This window comes from Ursus arctos, unplaced genomic scaffold, assembly GCF_023065955.2.
Source record: "Ursus arctos isolate Adak ecotype North America unplaced genomic scaffold, UrsArc2.0 scaffold_3, whole genome shotgun sequence".
NCBI classification, from domain to species: domain Eukaryota; kingdom Metazoa; phylum Chordata; class Mammalia; order Carnivora; family Ursidae; genus Ursus; species Ursus arctos.
Window position 1 is genome coordinate 45,020,281 of NW_026622985.1, and position 18,663 is coordinate 45,038,943.

Below are 18,663 nucleotides of genomic sequence, written 5' to 3' on the forward strand. Positions count from 1 at the left end.
TTATTTAAAAAATACTCTTTGGAGTGTCAATATGGATCCTTTAAAAAACAAACTAGGTATTACATTGACATGAATCAGACTTTATTTTTTTTTTAATGTTTTTTTTATTATATTACGTTAGTCACCATACAGTACATCCCTGGTTTTTGATGTAAAGTTCGATGATCCATTAGTTGCGTATAACACCCAGTGCACCATGCAATACGTGCCCTCCTTACTACCCATCACCAGTCTATCCCATTACCCACACTCTCCCCTCTGAGGCCCTCAGTTTGTTTCTCAGAGTCCATAGTCTCTCATGCTTCATTCCCCCTTCTGATTACCCCCCCTTTCTTTATCCCTTTCTTCCCCTACCAATCTTATGAATCAGACTTTAAAAGATTCCATGAAAGTTCCTTTCCACATCTGTTCTCCTGCCATGAAAATTCTCTCCCCAGAAGATTTTAATGTTTCTGTTTTTGTGTGTGTGCATGTGTATGTGTATACTTCCTAGCAAATTTAATGGACATACGACCACATATATATATGAATACTAAAAGACCTAGATCCATGCCCTGGTTTTAGGGCACATCTGTAAAGTACAAAAAAGATGATGAGGTTCCAATTCTAAAATAGCTCAAAGGATGGAAGCCAACAACAGCAGTCCATCCCTTCATTTATTTTCATCTCAAATCTTAAACATCCTTCTTTAACCTCTAATAGGAAATCTAGTCATTTTGTTCTACGGCACAAAGTTACAGGGACTCACGTGCTATCTGTAATTTCTACTTGCTTATCTTGCTGGATATCTATGAACTGAAAGAATCTAAATTCTGCCTAGAGTCCCTGCCTTCATGGATTCAAACTATTGTCTTCAATTCACTGATAACCTAAGGGAAGGCAGACTCGGGATGGCCAAATCTTTGAATTTTTTTTTTTAAGATTTTATTTATTTATTTGAGAGAAAGAGAGACAGCCAGTGAGAAAGGGAACACAAGCAGAGGGAGTGGGAGAGGAAGAAGCAGGCTTCCAGCAGAGCAGGGAGCCCGATGCGGGGCTCGATCCCAGGACCCCGGGACCACGCCCTGAACTGAAGGCAGACACTTAACGACTGAGCCACGCAGGTGCCCCCAAATCTTTGAAATTTTCAAGAGAGACCATTAATCCAAGTTCTTCAAGCCTCCTGATTTAAAAATGTTGGTAACCTATCAAATTTTAAATTAAACACAAATAGCTCTGTGCAGGACAAACAAAATCCAACCAAAGGTTGGATTTATTAGCTTATGAACCCTGAGTTTAAGGCTAGAATCTGCTGACTGGTAGGCACCTAAATTAAACAAAGTCTGTTACTGTCACCACCCTGATACTAGAGGGAGAATTCTGATGGAACAGTAGACCTATCTTTATGTAAAAAGTGACCCCTTAAAACTTCTCCTGTCTTTATTGTTAAAAAGTAAAGTTCACTCACTCATAAAGTTCCTGCTCTCAAAAATATTTCCCTGAGGTTAACTATTGCTCTTTGTGACTTTTGTTATTCCAGGATACCTTTGATCTTCACCATTACGGTTTCATAATAATGTTTTATTATATATATGTCTATATATTCTATTACATAATATTAACCACATATTATATATTCTATTATATGATAATAGTATGTTTTATGCTAATGTTTGGTCACAAGTGGAAGTAAATGGAAGCCCCTTCACCTGTAATCCAAAGAGAACAATAAAGCATTTCAAAGTCTAATTTTCCATCAAAGGCCCATATTCCAATGATCCAACTCCATTTCCGAAGGATACCTAAGCTCATTCATCTATACTCTTTTGACAGAGTCCCCCATCAACATACATTTATATACTACTAAGGTCAAATACATGCTACTTAGAATGACTCTGGCCAAGAATAAGTAAGTGAATTTCACTGAATGATAGATAAAACTGCCACTGTCAGAATAAAAGAGTTGAGGATCAGATGACAGAAGGTTGTATGAAGAGAGTAACCAGAATTTCAAGCTTCTAAGTAAAATTAATTGCCCTGAAATACATTCTACGGCTATTTGGGAACAAGTATTCACACATATGTTATTTTACTACAGGTTTGGCTAGATTTCCTTCCAACTGTTGCTTTGTAACACTTGCGTACTTCTACAAATAATCTACTATTTTAGGGCCGTTATTACTGGAATTAAATATGAGTAAAGTATCTCCCTGATTTTAACTTGAAGATTTTCCTTTGGAATAAGGGAATAAGAGTGAGCTAAAAGTACCACTGCAGATTGAAACAAGTTCACCATTTTAGTCGGGGTAGGGCTGAATTTAAAGTAAGTGGAAATCTCATACAAATTTATCCATAGCCATCAGCCATCATCTGAAGAGTATGTAGCAAGCAGGAAAATAATTTTTTCATTGTGATTTCCACATAGTATCTATTAACAAAATGGGAGAGCAAACCTTAAGGTTTCTCTAAATCATCTGCCTAATGCATGTTGATTAAATGCTTCCACATGCTTATTGTAAATCACTTATGTGTCTCACATTAAGACTTATTTCTTTGATACCCCAGTGGATTTATAATTAACACTTTATGAGAACAAACTGAAAGAAATATATGCCTCTAGCTGCTTTTACTCTAGGCACGCTGACAATAACTTAATCTTGCTGAATGTTGATAACACTCCTTATGCACAGCTACTATCCGTTTTTACCAGAAGGATCTTAGTGTACTTCAAGACTTGCTAGCATTTACATCACCAGTACTGGCTTTAGCATTTCCATATCCAATGATCTCCCAAATCACAGATTTGTTCCAGGCTCCACTCTGATGACCTGAATCCAATTCCAATGGCCTGGAGCCCCTGTAACCTCCATCCTTACCTGTAAGAAGTCTGCATGGAAGATGGATTCATAGAAACCAAACTGTTTATTATCTACTTTGATTTTTCATTTGTTTGGAGTGACTTCATAGGTTGAAAAGGGCCTGATGGTGATTATATGGAGGTGCAGTTAAAGTCTCACAAAGCACAATTAGGATGCTTATTGTCTCAGTTCTGTCTTTTAAAATATCTCATAGATTTTAACTCTTCATTTCTCAAAGATTCCTCTGAATCCACTTCTTCTTAGTAAATTAATTATATGACTATAAACCAATAGCAGCTATTCAATTTTTTTTTTAAATCATACAACCAGTATGAAATCTTACACACTGAAGTAACTTTAGAAATCTACTGTATTCCCTTAACTTTACAGATGGTGAAGCCAAGAACCAAGTGACCTCCCTCATGTTGTTAATTCATAACAGCCATGTGTCTGGAATCTGAGTCCAATTTTTTCTCCAACTCATCACAGTAATTTAACTACTTGTACATAGGTAGGCCGAGCCACTGTCAGACATTGTCACAAACAAGCACAATGTAAGAGAGATATTACCTTCATGCGCTTTACAGATCAAAATCCTTGTTAAGTATTGAATTTGGGTAGAAAAACATAACAGAGAGGATAAACTATATGGAAAAATCCATATTTACTTTTAACCGGTATCAGCCAATTTTCTCGGATCCATTATGCAGGCATATAGAGAAGACGACACCACTTAAACACAGACTTAGGAGTGGCACGTGAGAGTGTCAGGCAGTAATTCTCTACCAGCTCAATGCTTCTCTCTGATATTGCATGTCCAAAAGATTAGAGTGAGTTTGTAGTCTTACTTGATGCTGTAGGGAAACCTCCTATCTGAGAGTCAGGAAGAGTAGATTTCTGCTTCTTCCCTGGAGAGAATGTTTCAACTGTCAATGTGCTTAATACCATGGAGATGGATTTTGCTCTTAGACCTGAACATATTTAGGAAAAGCTGGCACACAGGATATTTCAGCTCAGAGATAATGAATGAATAAATTAATCAACTTTTCCTTTCTGTAACAATTTGATCACAGGGAAGTACCTTCCAGAATGCTGTTTGTTATACTCAATAAAAGGAAGGATGGCTCACCAATGAGATGCAGAGCCTATAACGGACATGGAGAAGGATAAACGAGACATTATTTTTTAAAGATGGCAATTAAAAATCGTTCATCCTTGTTTGTCTTTGCCCTTGTTTTTGCTGGTATGCTACTTTACCTAGGAAACTGGTAGGCAAAATATGTCTTTTAAACTTTTATCACATTAGAGCATGCATGAACCATCAGATATTCTAAGTAATGAAATTTTTCAGTTTACGTTATTCCATGAATATAATAAACTCTACTATATTTTATGTACACTTGATAATACAGTTATTCCCTTAGTTTTACCAAAAAACCTCAAAATAGAAACCAGACTGATTAGTAGGTAAATGTTTGCATATGTAAAAAGAGCTCTCATAAAAATGCAAATTTGAACTTTTCTCTGTTGCCTTTAAATATGGAGATATTACTAGAGAAACAGACATAAAATTCTCTCCTCACACCTCTCCACCACTATATAAGAACTGGCAACACTTTAAGGGGAAGTAACATTGATTGCAGAGGTAAGAGGTATTTCTGGGAACTAAAATTCCATATATTTAATGGTGATTTGCTGGGAAAAAAAAAGTTTGATACCATTTCTTGAAAGCAGGAATGAAAATTTTCATGATGAAAACGTGCACTTGAAAATGTCTCTGCTTTTTAGCCAGCAGAAGAAACAAAAGCAGACTTCCAGGAAGCATATGATGTAGTCAAGGAAAGAAAAGGCCATGTGCTTGGAAGTGCCAAGTGATAATTTGGATACTTGGGATGTTACTATGCTTCTCAGTGTGGCTTCAGGAAAATCATGACATTTCCATGCTCCTACAGCTAATGTATTTTAATAGGACATACAAATATAAAAAGAAGTTTATAGCATCTTATCAAATAAGCATTAATAAAAGCTTACCACATAGCTATACTAAAAAGAAAAAAAAATTCTTGTTGTAATTTTTGATTAAAAATCTTATATGCATATATAGCTGGAGAGAAAGAGTGGGCAAACATATTACACAGAATAATTCACATTATTTTCAGAAAATGGCTTCTGATTCCCATTAATCTTGACTATCTACTTGTCGAGCAATTAATATGACAGAAAAAAATAACAGATGTTCTTTTACCAGTAACCTTCGGAAAGGAGACCCCTGTTTCTAGTATTTACAACCATTTGACAGTCTATTAAGGCAACAGTAAGATTCCCCCAATCAGAGATTTCCAGTTTGCTCATTGTGAATAAAACAAATATATAATCCAAATTTAACCTCACTTTCAAAGGCATATAAGACGGTCTCCCGACATGTCTTGCCTATTTTTAAAAATTTTTATGATGGTAAATAAACCCTGGAAAATTCCTTCTTAGATTTTACCACCTGAAACTGCAGCTGTTGGCTGACACTATCAAAGCCTCACAACTCCAAACTCACGTGCAAACCTCATCAAGGGCAGACATTGCTAATTGATTCCAGAAGTATTTCTTTTGCCGAGATCAGGGGGCAAAGGAAGAATAATGAGCAGCTTTTTAGAGGGAATTGGGGGTTAGGGTGTTGAGGGGAGGAGGAGGGGAGCTTTTAAAATCTCGGGCTTGGCCAGAAATGCATAGCAATTTTACGGTCAATTGGCAAGAGCATCTGGAACCAGGCATTCTGGCCTCGTAGTTGATGGTAGTGAAACCAGCTTACAGGCAACAGCAAGCCCATAATGAGTCCCTGTCATGTACTAGTGGAAACCACGTTGACGTTCTGCCAAATCTCCCTGCGCCTTTTTCTCAAGGTCAGGATTCCCCTTAGAGCTCTCGTCTAGTATGCAAAATCCTGTCTACCCATGGATCTTAACCTATTTTAGGCATTCTTAAAGGCAATGCAATAAGAAAAACTACAAATTATAAATTGCATGTGTTTAATTCCTTGCGTGCTGACAAGGCTTTATATCACAAAGCTGTGTTTGCTTTCATTTGGGGAATATATTTCAAACGCAGCAGGCCATCTTGTTAGTGCATGGAGAGTGTCGGATGCTCAGGTCATAAATCATAGCACAACGCGCGGCACACTCAGACTGGAGCAGGCAAAATGCGGGGCTCTTTATTATTTCAAACGTAGGACAGGTGATTATAAAAAGGGGCAGAGTTTCTTTTTTTAAAGGCCAAGCAGAAAACCGAGTTGATGTGGAAACAATTTCTTATGAGTAAATGATGTTTACCTTAAACTGCTGCTCGTAATTCACCATGCTGGCACAGGCAGATTAGACCCACAAATAAGTCAGATTAAAGGACATCCGTGAAAAATGTAGAGGGATAAGAGCCGACAGGATGGAAACTGGTTCAGTGGTCAGGAATCAGCCATGCAGAGAGCTAGATTTCTAACATTCCTGCATTTCTATTTTTATACAAACAATATAATTAATAGAGATTGTATCCATTTTAGGCCTCACTCAAAATTACAAAGTTTGCAATGTTAAACTAAATTCAACATGTTTGCCCCTCTAGCTAAACCACTCTTGGCAAGGAATTACTTCCTGTTTTCAAACAAGAACAGCCAAAACAAGGGGAAAAAAAAAAGACAAAGTAAACAAAACAAGCAAAAACTAAACTGACAGAAATATATTTAAAATATTTTTTAAAAACCCAGTATTTTTACTTTTCAAAGATTTATTTATTTTAGGCAGAGCACAAGGGGAGGGCAAGAGAATCCCAAGGAGATTCTGTGCTCAGTGGAGCCTGATGTGGGGCCTGATCCCAAGACCCTGAGTTCATTACCTGAAGGGAAACCAAATGTACTAGGTTTAACCGACTTGGCCACCCAGGCGCCCTCCACCAACGCTCAGTATTTTTAATGTAAAATTCTCCTTTACATTTCACCTATGTTTTGATGATTTCAGTATGAACTAATCAGAAATGTATAAAATTTGTGTTCTTTATAATACATATAATAATAAAATGCAGAAAATGATGGTGAAAATCTCCTTCAACCTAAAGTATTTGCCAAAGCATCTTAGTGAATGCTATGCTCTTAGAGAATGCCCATGTAGGGGCTTTTCAAATAGTGGCAAGAGAGAAGAGATGGATAGGTACAGATATAAGATATATCTATATCTCTTAATTTCAACCATTTTAATAGGAAAAGATGATCCATAGCAAACTATCATGTATTAACATTTTCTTGTATGTAGATTCAATATTTTAAAATCCTATACAACAGACAACACATTTCAGGAAATTTTGTGTGGAGATATATATATATATATATATATTCTCCTGTAATTATATATGTGTGTGTGTACGTGTGTGTGTGTATAATATGTATTTAAAGAATAAAGCAGTATACATATATAAAAAAATATGTATTTAAAGAAAAAAGCAGTACTATATTCTAATATTGCTTCATTTTGGTTACCACATATTTTGTTCATAGCAAGAAAAAGTATTTTTAGAAGAGTAATAGGAAGTGACAGTATTTCTTTTTAAAGGGCCACATATAAATCACCTCAAAGAGCCTACTTTCACCTATTACTTAGCCTGCTTCTCACCTAATACATTAGTTATTTTCTTTTCTTTCTTTTTTTAGAGATTTATTAATTTATTTTAGAGAGAGAGAACATGAGTGGAAGAGTCAGAGGGAGAGGGAGAGAGAATCCTAAGTAGACTCAATGCTGAGGGGATGCAGGGCTTGATCTCATGACCCCAAGATCATGACCTGACTAGAAACCAAGAGTTGGATGCTTGAACAACTGCACCACTCAGGTGCCCCTTCATTCGTTATTTCTATCCACTCTTAAAGGATAGTACATGGTATGAACATAGGAGATATATGTGCATCAAGAATGAGCTTACACACATAAAGCTCTTTGCAAGAACTTGGAACAGAATGAACATTTGTTAATTGTATGTGATGATAAATGTTGAAAAATGATATCTTTAGATACTGAAAATACAAGGATGATAAGGGAGAGTAAAAGAACAAAAATATGTTAAAAGTGGCAATGACACTTAAATTGAGTTAAAGGTGAAGGAAAAAGTGACAAAGCTTTATTATATGAACACATGACAAAATCTCAAAGGGAATTTGCTTTAAAAACCCCTCAGTGTTTGTGTAAATTTTATGCTATTCCATTAATTCTGCATTTTTTTTTGCTAAAAATAAAAATTTCGTATCTCATATAAAATATATTCTCAGTAATATAGTATCATGTTTTAGGGGAATTTCATTACATTCTAGCAGTTTTGCTATGCCATAGAGTAGATTTTTGGATAAACTTTAAATTTGAGTATTCTTCCTTACAAAAGGATGGGGGAAATCCTGATGTATGTATTTAAAATTCAAATAGTCCATAAACCTTGCTAAAGGAGCCATAATTGTGGAATTAATCTTCAAATTATATGTTAGCTTTATATTTTTGCATAATTATAGCCTCGATTCATAGCCCTGTTCAGGAGTTATGTAGACATACTTGTCGTTAGAGGAGGAATTGTTGCTACATATACCTAGCACTATATAGAAAAAAGTTCGTGTTAATCTGAATTACTAATAATGAATAGTTTAATAGTGTCATCTTCATGTGTGGAGGTAGCATACTGTTATTTGGTATTACTCTGTGGAAATGAAATCCACTTGAGTTCAATCCCAGGGCAACGAGACAAACTACAAACTGGGAGAATATGCTTTTAACAAATATAAACAAAAAAGGATTGGTATCTTCATATATAGAATTTTTAAAAAACAGAAGAAGAAAATAACAACCAAACAGAAAAATGGTTAAATGACATGAAAAGCCTATCACAGGAAAGGAAATATGAATGGCCAATAAGATGAAATAATGATTCACTTCAGCACTAAACAGGAAAATGGTAATTAGAAATACAATGAGATATTTAATCCCCAGATGAACAAAAGTTAACCTAATTCTGACTTTTGTGAAGGCATGTATACTCTGATAGTGGTAAATTTTATAACCACACTGGAAAACAACTTGACATTCTCTTAATGTAATCATGTACATTTCCTATAATCCAGCCATTCCACCCCTACTGTATAACCTAGAGAAACTACATAAATGCCATGTGCACTAGAAGATGTGTGCATGAATTTTCACTGCAGGACTATAAAAATAAAAGCTAGGAACAAACACTAGAGAATGGATATTTTAATATAGTTGTACAACAAAATACTTTATAGCAATAAAAGTGAATGAATTACAACTGCATGCAAGAAAAAGAATACGTTTTAGAAATAAAACATTCAGTAAATTAAAGGATCTAGAAGGAAACTATATATATATAGTATGATGCTATTTTATTGCACTAATTTTTAAAAATAAATCAAATATGACTTCGTGATAAATTTAAGAATATATGAAAAAATAGCACTTGTTTAGAAAACACATGGAAATGATAAGCACTAAGTATAAAATAAGAGTTGTATCTGTGGGAGTGTGAAATAGAGAAGGATCACAAAGGTAGTAGATAACATATGTTAATAATACTTCACTGGCATTGTAATATAATAGTTTTAATTGAGTGGTTTTCATTTTATTATCTTTTAAAAATATTTTATATAATTTAGTATATAATAAATACTAGATGATAGAAAAATAATTATGAGTTGATATGAAGATAGGTATTATTTAAAACAAATGTAACTACTATCCATGAACACAAACTTCGTGCAGTTGATAAAAAATATTTGAAGTGTGAATAATTTTAAAATAGACTATTGAGAAATGCTGTATGCCATGAATATTCATAGGTCAGTTTGTGTGTGTGTATGTGTCTGTGATTTTCCCCTTGAATCCAGAAGTACGTTTATGGCAGATTACCATATATTTCATGAAAAAAGTTAGATGCAGTTTCTTTTTTGCATTCATAATGTGACCAAATGTAAAACTGAAATGAATTGTCTGAGATGCCTTCAGACAAATATGTTTACATTCTGTGATATACTAATTATCATGAATTTAAATCATATAAAACCCAAATATGGTAGGTTGCATAATGGCTATAATTTCATATATGCTCTTTTACAATAACTGACCTGACTGATCTTCATTCAAGAAATAGAGTCTCTTTCTCCACCCTTGAAAATTGGCTAGAGTGGTCATGTGCTGTGACCAATGGAAAGTGGCAGAAGTGACTTTAAGTTCCAGAGCCTTGGCTTCAAGAAGTCTGGCCCACTGGAGAGTGAGAAGTCATGTGGAGGGGAAAATAAAGCTGTTCCTGCTACCAGCCAAAACTGAGTCCCTTCATGTGATCCACGCGACTGTCCAGCCCAGCTGACCCCTAACCTGAATATAGCCCAATAAGTGAGCCTAGGAGAAAGAAACAGTGGAACTACCATATATTTGTGAGAAATAATAAATAAGCCATTGATTTTGGGTTGGTCTGTTGTGCAGAAACAGATAAACACCAAGGAAAGCTGAATTTTACCAAATACAGAAGAATGAAGAATCCATGAACCATGAAGCTGCTAACAACTGTTAAACCTTCCTTCACTTTCTGATTCAGTATTTATTTATTTATTTTTTTTAGAGAGAGACAGCCAGCGAGAGAGGGAACACAAGCAGGGGGAGTGGGAGAGGAAGAAGCAGGCTTCCAGAGGAGGAGCCTGACATGGGGCTTGATCCCAAAACGCCGGGATCACGCCCTGCGCCAAAGGCAGACGCTTAACGACTGAGCCAACCAGGCGCCCCTCTGATTCAAGTATTTTGACCAAATATTTAGGTAACAAGGGACATCTGATTATACATACCTTGTTATATGAAATCAATAAATATTTAATTCAGCATTCTGTATAAGGTTAAAATTCCAGCAATTTCCTCTCCTCCATTTTGGGAACAGCTATGTAGCAGGTGCTGCCAGTGCTCCTTTAATATTTACTGAATAAATAAATAAATAAATAAATAAATAAATAAATAAATAAATGTTGAACAGTCTTACTGCTGTTGCTGCTGAGTGTTGCCTTCCTCTTCTGCACAGAAAACACCTGAGGTGGCAAACTGTTAACCTTGGTTAGTTGTTTCAAAAGATCTGCCTAGATAAGATAATAATGTGGAAAAGATAACTGATAAGAAAGCATACCAGTTAGATTCCAGAGTTGGACAACAAGCAGGATGTTTCCTAAAGGTTAACATGCATACTAATGATGGTACTTGATATGATTTCAGTCAGAACTCTGGAACAGGTTGCTAAGGATCCCCCTCCAAGGATATCCTCTTCGGATGTAGAGGGATTTTCTGCACTCCAAACTGAGTCCCTTCCCAAGGTCTCTAAGATCTAAAGCACTACTCCCCATCACTTAGCAGGGACTTCTGGCACCCTGAAAGGAATGTGCCCTATACCCATTTCTTGTGGGACTCAAGTATACGTATCTTTTTTTTTTTTTTTTTTTTTAGATTTATTTATTTGAAAGAGAAAGAGGGAGTACAAGCAGGGGGTGCAGCAGAGGGATAGAGAGAAGCAGGCTCCCTGCTAAGCAGGGAGCCCGATGCAGGGCTCCATCCCAGGACCCTAGGATCACGACCTGAGCTGAAATCAGATGCTTAATCGACTGAGGCACCCAGGTACCCCCAAGTATATGTTATTTTCTGACACTGAATGTTTCTTCAAGGTCAATGTCCAGGACCCACAATCAGGGCCTGTGAGACAAAGAAGTACCTCTCTGTGAGTTTTCAGGTTGTTTACTTATTTATTTTTTATTGATCATGTGATTTATTTATTTTTTATTTTATTTTATTTTTAGTTTCAAGTTTTTACTTAAATTCCAGTTAGGTAATATACAGTGTAACATTAGTTTCAGGTACAAAGAATTCTTTTTTTTTTTTTAACTTATCTTGATTTCAGTTGTTTGTTTTGACCTTATTCAACTGAATCTTTGGAGATGTACACATTTAAAATAAAACCGGAGTTAGGATGGAAATGTGAATGCTAGAAGTGATTTTTGACAATTACCTTAAAGCTTCATATCTCTATATTGCTGAATAATCATACTTAATGCCATTTTTATATAAGGATTTAATTTTCAGATATGACTTGTGAATCAGGTCTATTATTTTTACTAGTATTTTTATTTCAAAAACTATGACCTTTTAAATTGGGTATTCCTATTTCTGGGTATTTTTAATTTTATGTTTTCTATTACTGTAGTGAACAATTTTCCATTTAAAATAAATGTATTTAAATTTTAAAAGATGAGATAATTAGAGAAAAATATTGAGACGAATCAAAGTGGTCTGCAGATACACTGTAGTTGTTTTTTTTCTTTTCTGTAGAAGTAGTTTTTTTCCCCAAGAAATGCCTAACTATGTCAATGAAAAAAGTTACATGATCTTTCTCATGACTCTATTAGAAATAAAGTAAGCTGCTGTATATTAGAGCCATAATTTTATTTATCCATATATACTTTTTATTAGCTTAACTTCCAAGATTGAGGAATGAGCCAGTAGTGGCAACTTAGTATGCCTGTGAATATTTCACTGAAGGCCTTACAGGTTATGGTAAAGGGTTTGGATTTTATTCTAAGTGACATCTAAAGCTATTTGGCAGTTTAAATTAAATTTGATCGTGTTACACATATAAAAATGTATTGGAAACTATCAAGAATAGAATAAGGTGAATGAATATTTAGGAGTATACTGTAGCAGACCTAACAAGATATGCTGATGCTTTCCATTAGGATGGTGACAATGGGGATGAAGTCTAAGAAGTATCTTGGAGTAGAAGCCACAGAAGTTGCTGATTGGGTGGCAAAAGAGAAGGTAAAACAAGAATGATTCCTAGATTTATGAAATAAGTGAAAGTGTCTGTGGCGCCTATTTATTGAGATGTAAATCTACTGAGGTGGAACAGGATATGTAGGAGAAAGCATTAAGAGCTCACATTTGGATATGTAATTGTATGATGCACCTACGTCATTCAAGAGAAGATCTTAAATAGGTAACAGAATGTGTGAGCTTACAGCTGAGGTTAGAGTTCTGGTCTGGGGATCAAATTTGGGGAGTCATCATGTCCATGGTGTTCAAAGAAACAGAAACAGGTAAGGGTGGATAGAGAAGAAAGCAGGATCCAGGACCAGGCCCTAAAGAATGCCAACATCGAACATAAATCAGTATTTTCACTTTTATTCTTAACCAGTGTTTATTGAGTTTTCTATCACTTTTAACTAAATGAATCCAGATTTAAAAAAAAAAATGCCAACATTGACACATAACAGTAGCTAGACAATTCAAGGCATGATTCACAGTATAGCACGTTAAAGGCACAGGTTCCAGATTTGGGGGGTTTGAATCCTGTCTCTCCTACATATAGCACTGTGGCCCTGGGCAAATTACTTGTCAATTTCCTCATCTGTTAAACATGCCATATAGTAGCATTTACATTATAAAGTCGTTATGAGTATTTAAAGAAACAATATTTACAAACCACTTAGAATACTACCTGTAGGATATGTAAACTAAAACTACCTATGATATTTATTGGTAAAAATTTAAATAAATGATATAGCCAAAAAGCTTATATATGGACATAGTTTAACCGAAGCTTCCTGATTATTTTAGGGATAAATCTATAAATAAAATGTCAACAACTAAACTCCTCATTTTCTTCCTTTCTGGCTAAGCTAAGCAGATGACATGATTATCTATGTAGAAATTGGAAAGAATCAACAAAAAAATTCTGGGACTAAGTGATTAGGGTAAGGTTGCAGAGTACAGGGTTAACATAAAAAGTCAATCACTCTCCTACATACCTGGAATGAACCAGGGGGACTTGAAATTTAAAAGTGCAATACCATTTACATTAAAACTAAAAAAAAAAAAAAAAAAAATTAATCAGGCAATAAATCTTACAAAATACTGTATATACAAGGTCTGTTTGAAGAAAATTACAAAACTCTAAGAATGAAATAAAAAAACTAAATAAATGGAGGAGGCACCTGGGTGGCTCAGACAGTTAAGCATCCAACTCTTGATTTTGGTTCAGATCATGATCTCAGTGTCGTAAGATCGAGCAAGACGTGGGACTCCACGCTCAGCGGGAATCTGTTTGAGATTCTCTCTTTCCTTCTCCCTCATCCCCCGCCTCCATGCACTCTCTCTCTCTCAAATAAATCTTAAAAAAAAAAAAAAAAAACAACTAAATAAATGGAGAGATACTCTGCATTCATGTATAGGAAAACTGAATATTGTCAAGATGTCAATTCTTCCAACTAGATTCAGTGCAATCACCATCAAAATCCCAGCAAGTTAATTTGTGATATTGACAAACTCATTCTAGTTTATATGAAAAGGCAAAAGTCCCAGAAGAGCCAACACAATATTGAAGGAGAAGGATAGTATTGGTGGACAGATACTACCTGACTTTAAAGACTTACTGAAAAACAACAATGATCAAGGCAGTGTGCTATTCGTGAAAGAACAGGCAATTATATCAATGGAACAGAATAGAGAGGGAGGAAATCGACCCACATTAATATAGTCAACTGATCTTTGACAAGGGAGCAAGGACATACAATGGAACAAAGATAGTCTTTTCAAAAAATGGTGCCAAAAGAAACAGATATACACACACACACAAACGAATCTGACAGACATACTCTTCACAAAAATTTACTCAAAATTTACTCAAAAATCACAGATTTAAATTTAAAAATGCAAAACTGTAAAACTCGTAAAAGGTAACATAGGAAAGAACATAGATGATCTGGGGTATAGCAGTGTTTTTTTTAGATATAATACCAAAGACAAAATCCATCAAAGAAATAATGTTTAAGCTGAATTTTTAAAATTAAAAACTTCTGCTATGCAAAAGACAATGTCAAAAGAATGAGAAGACAAGCTACAGACTGGGAAAAAAGATTTCCTAAAGACACATCTGCTGAAGGACAGTTAGCCAAAATATACAAAGAACTCTTAAAACTCAACGATATAAGAACAATGAAGCCTTTAAAAATAGGTCAAAGATCTTGACAGACACCTCACCAAAGAACACACACAGATGGCAAATAATCATACGAAAAGATGCTCCACATCATATGTCAACAGGGAAATGCAAATTAAAACAATAAGATATCACTACACACCGATTAGAATGGCCAAAATCTGGAGCACTGTTAACACCAAATGCTGGTGAGAATATGAAGCAAAAGAAACTCATTCAGGGATGAAAAATGGTACAGCCATTTTGGAAGACAGTTTGGAGATTTCTTACAAAACTAAACATACTCTTACCATATGATCCAGCAACTGTGCTCATTTGTATTTACCCAAAGAAACTGAAAACTTATGTCTACACAAAAACCTGCACAGGGATATTTATAGCATTGTTATTTATAATTGCCAAACTTGGAAGGAAACAAAATATCCTTTAGTAGGTGAATGCATAAATAAACTGTGGTACATCCAAACAATGGAAAATTGTTCAACACACACACACAAAAGAGCTATGAATCCATGAAAAGACATGAAGAAACCTTAAGTGCATACTACTAAGTGAAAGAAGACAATCTGAAAATATTTCGTACTGTCTGATTCGAACTATATGACTAAAGGCAGAACTATGGACACAGTAAAAAGATCAGTGGTTGTCAGGGATTGAGGAGCACAGGGAGGATGACTAGGCAGAGCACAGAGGAGTTTTAGGATAGTGGAAATACTCTGTCTGATCCTATCATAATGGATACTTGTTACTATACATTTGTCCAAAACATAAATTTTCAACACCAATAGAGAACCGTAAGGTAAATTATGGACTTTGGGTGGCTCTGATAGGTTCATCAGTTGTGACAAACGCACCACTCAGGTGGAGGATGTTGATAATGGAAGAGGCTGTGCATGTGTGGGGGCAAGGGGTAGATGGGAAATCTCTACCTTCTCCTCAGTTGTGCTGGAAAATGTAAATTGCTCTTAAAAAAATAGTCTTAATTAAAAAAATCATGGTTTCATGACATCATTTCAGTTACTTTACAGTGACATCTCATACAAATAGCAGCCCCGGGACTCTGAGCACAGCTGGTGGGAGCAGCTCCCATCCACATTGTGTTGCTCCCTGGCATTGCCAACAGCATTCAAGTGTTTTTAACTGAAGCTCTGACTTTTCTCTGGTTGTCCAGACATATCTTTTATATAATTCATCTTAACTCCTATTACAAAACTCTGAACAGCTAAACCTGGTGGGGAAAAAAAAAAAAAGAGAGAGAGAGAGAGATTTCACGATGTAGGATTAAAGGTAATATACGTTCATTAAAAAATTCAGTAATCATTGGGGCGCCTGGGTGGCACAGCGGTTAAGCGTCTGCCTTTGGCTCAGGGCGTGATCCCGGCGTTATGGGATCGAGCCCCACATCAGGCTCCTCTGCTATGAGCCTGCTTCTTCCTCTCCCACTCCCCCTGCTTGTGTTCCCTCTCTCGCTGGCTGTCTCTATGTCTGTCGAATAAATAAATAAAATCTTAAAAAAAAAAAAATTCAGTAATCACAAAGTAAAAAATTCAAGTCACAACACATAAACACAACCACTCATAAAATGTCGGTGTATTTTCTTCCCATCTACCTTCTCTGCATTGAATTGTTTGTACAAAACAGATTAAGAATGCTATCAGCAAAAAGATAACTATGAAATCAATAAACACAATCCCATCAAATAAAATTGAACTTGGAGATCCACTACCACTTTCAACTTTTCCTTCCAGATTCTTCCCATCCTAGTTCATGGTAACTCCATTCTTTGATTTTCTCAGACTAGAACCATGGTAGTCATTCTCAACTCTTTTTTGTTTTTGGGTGTTTTGTCTTTTCTTTCATTTTCTCATCTGACCTGTGAGCAAAGCTTGCCTTTTCTACTTTAAAATTGCTCCCTGAACTTCCTACGTTCTCTGGGACACTAACTTCTCTCACCTTCATGTTTACAGTAGTGTCCTAACTCCTCTTCTTACCCCTCTTTCATTGTCCTCAACTCAGCCATCAAAGTGATCTTAAAATATAACTCAGTTCATACACATCCTCTGCTCCAACTCTCCAGGGTGGTCATTTTACCTGGAGTAAAATGGGTAATTACAATGACCAAAAGGGCCTGGCCTATGTGGTCTGACCCCTGTTACTGCTCTGACTGTATTTTCTACCCCTTTCCCTCTTGCTTACCCAATTCCAAACACGTGTAAGTGTTCATGTACATGATAGGCACACCCTGCCTTGGTACCTTTGCACTTATGTTGCTTTTACCTGCTCTTCTCCAGGAATCCACATGGTTTTTGCCCTCACGTCAAGTCTTAACTGAAATGCTGCCAGCCTTCTTTGGGAACCACATTCTAAAAAATTTTGCCTCCTCCATCCGGATTTATTTTTTAACGTGGTACTTATCATTACCTATTAAGCCATGCATGTATACATATATAATTATTTGTCTAAGTTATGGTATGCATCCTCCCCAACTGTGGCAGACAGAAACTAGGGTGGCCACATGATCCCCACCCTTGCCGTTTATGCCGTTAGCCTGTACAATCCCTTCCCTGGAATATGGGTGAGGCCTATAACTTCCTTCTAGCCAACAGAATATGGCATAGATGAAGGGATTTTGCAGCTGTAATTAGGGTCCTAAATCAGTTGTTTTTCCTTTGATAAAACAGGAGATTATCTTGGAGGAGCCTAGCTTAATCAGCTAAAAGCTCTTGAGAAGAGGGGTTGAGCCCTTCTTGAAGTTCTCCTCGTGGCCTTGATGAAGTAAGCAGCCATGCTGAGGCTGCCCACGTGGCATGGACCTGAAGGCAGCCTCCAGCACCTGAGAGCAGCCTCCATTCAAAAGCCAGCAAAAAGCTGGGGCCCTAAGTCATACAGCTGTGAGGAAATGAGTTCTGTCAACAACGTGAATGAGCTTGGAAGTGGATTTTTCCGTCGTTGAACCTCCAGATGAGAACACAATCTGGCCAAGACTTACCTTAAATGCAGCCTCTTGAGACCCTGAAAGGAGTTTTGAGCAAAACTGTGCCTGACCTCCTGACCCACGGGAACTGTTAGATAATAAATGTGTGTTGTTTTAAGCCACTAAATTTGTGGTAATTTGTTACACAGCAATCAAAAATTAATACACTGATTAAAAGCTAATCTCCACAAAGACAGGGCTTTTGCTCTGTTTTTACTGGAGCAGGTGTTCCAGTAAGTGTGGAATAAATGTTTCTGCCTGCCATTGAAAGCATTAGGCAAGCTGGTTCTTATCTTCCATGGGCATTTATTTACCTCCTATCAGGATCCACACTTTGGGCTATTGTTACTAGGCTCCTGTCATCCATGGTCTCCCCTGCTTCTGGACTTTTCATTGTACTCTCCCTTAAGTCAGTGCTCTCCACCTTCCTCCCAAATTCTTCCTGTCTAAATTCTACCCAGCTCTTGTGAACCTCTTCAGCAGACACAAGCTGGCTTACCATTTAGGAGTGATGTGCTTCTCATTTAATGACACAAACTAAAAACTTTAAATCAGATTTTAGAATATTTCTGTCTACATTTAAAGTCATTCTTCAAATTCCAAAAGCTCCTTAGGAATCAACTCAAATTATTTGGTCACTAATAAGCAGATAGTTTCAGGTTCATATTTTCATTGCTTTAAATGCCCTAGTTTTAAAAACATTACTTTAAATGTGTGTAGTTTGTGTATGCACGTGTTTATAATATACATGGATATAATTATTATGAATAATACTTATTACTTACATACCAGGTATTAATGCTAGGT

At 36.1% G+C, this 18,663-nt stretch overlaps 1 protein-coding gene across 19 annotated transcripts in view; it reads right to left on the minus strand.

Annotated features, from left to right (window-relative positions):
- The window catches only part of AGMO (alkylglycerol monooxygenase), a 366,688-nt gene that overhangs the window by 148,362 nt on the left and 199,663 nt on the right, over window positions 1–18,663 (minus strand). For 2 of the 19 annotated variants that reach the window (XR_008956467.1, XR_008956468.1), the window contains one exon: window positions 10,699–10,825. The exons of 14 other annotated variants lie outside the window; for them this stretch is intronic. Coding sequence is in view for 2 of the 5 variants with exons in the window: in XM_044386897.3 (XP_044242832.1) it covers window positions 13,974–14,054 (81 nt within the window). In the remaining 3 variants the exon portion in view is untranslated. Of the gene's footprint in view, window positions 1–10,698; window positions 10,826–13,052; window positions 14,055–18,663 lie in introns of those variants that run through there. 3 more of the 19 variants (XM_044386897.3, XM_044386892.3, XR_008956465.1) reach the window with 2 other exon arrangements.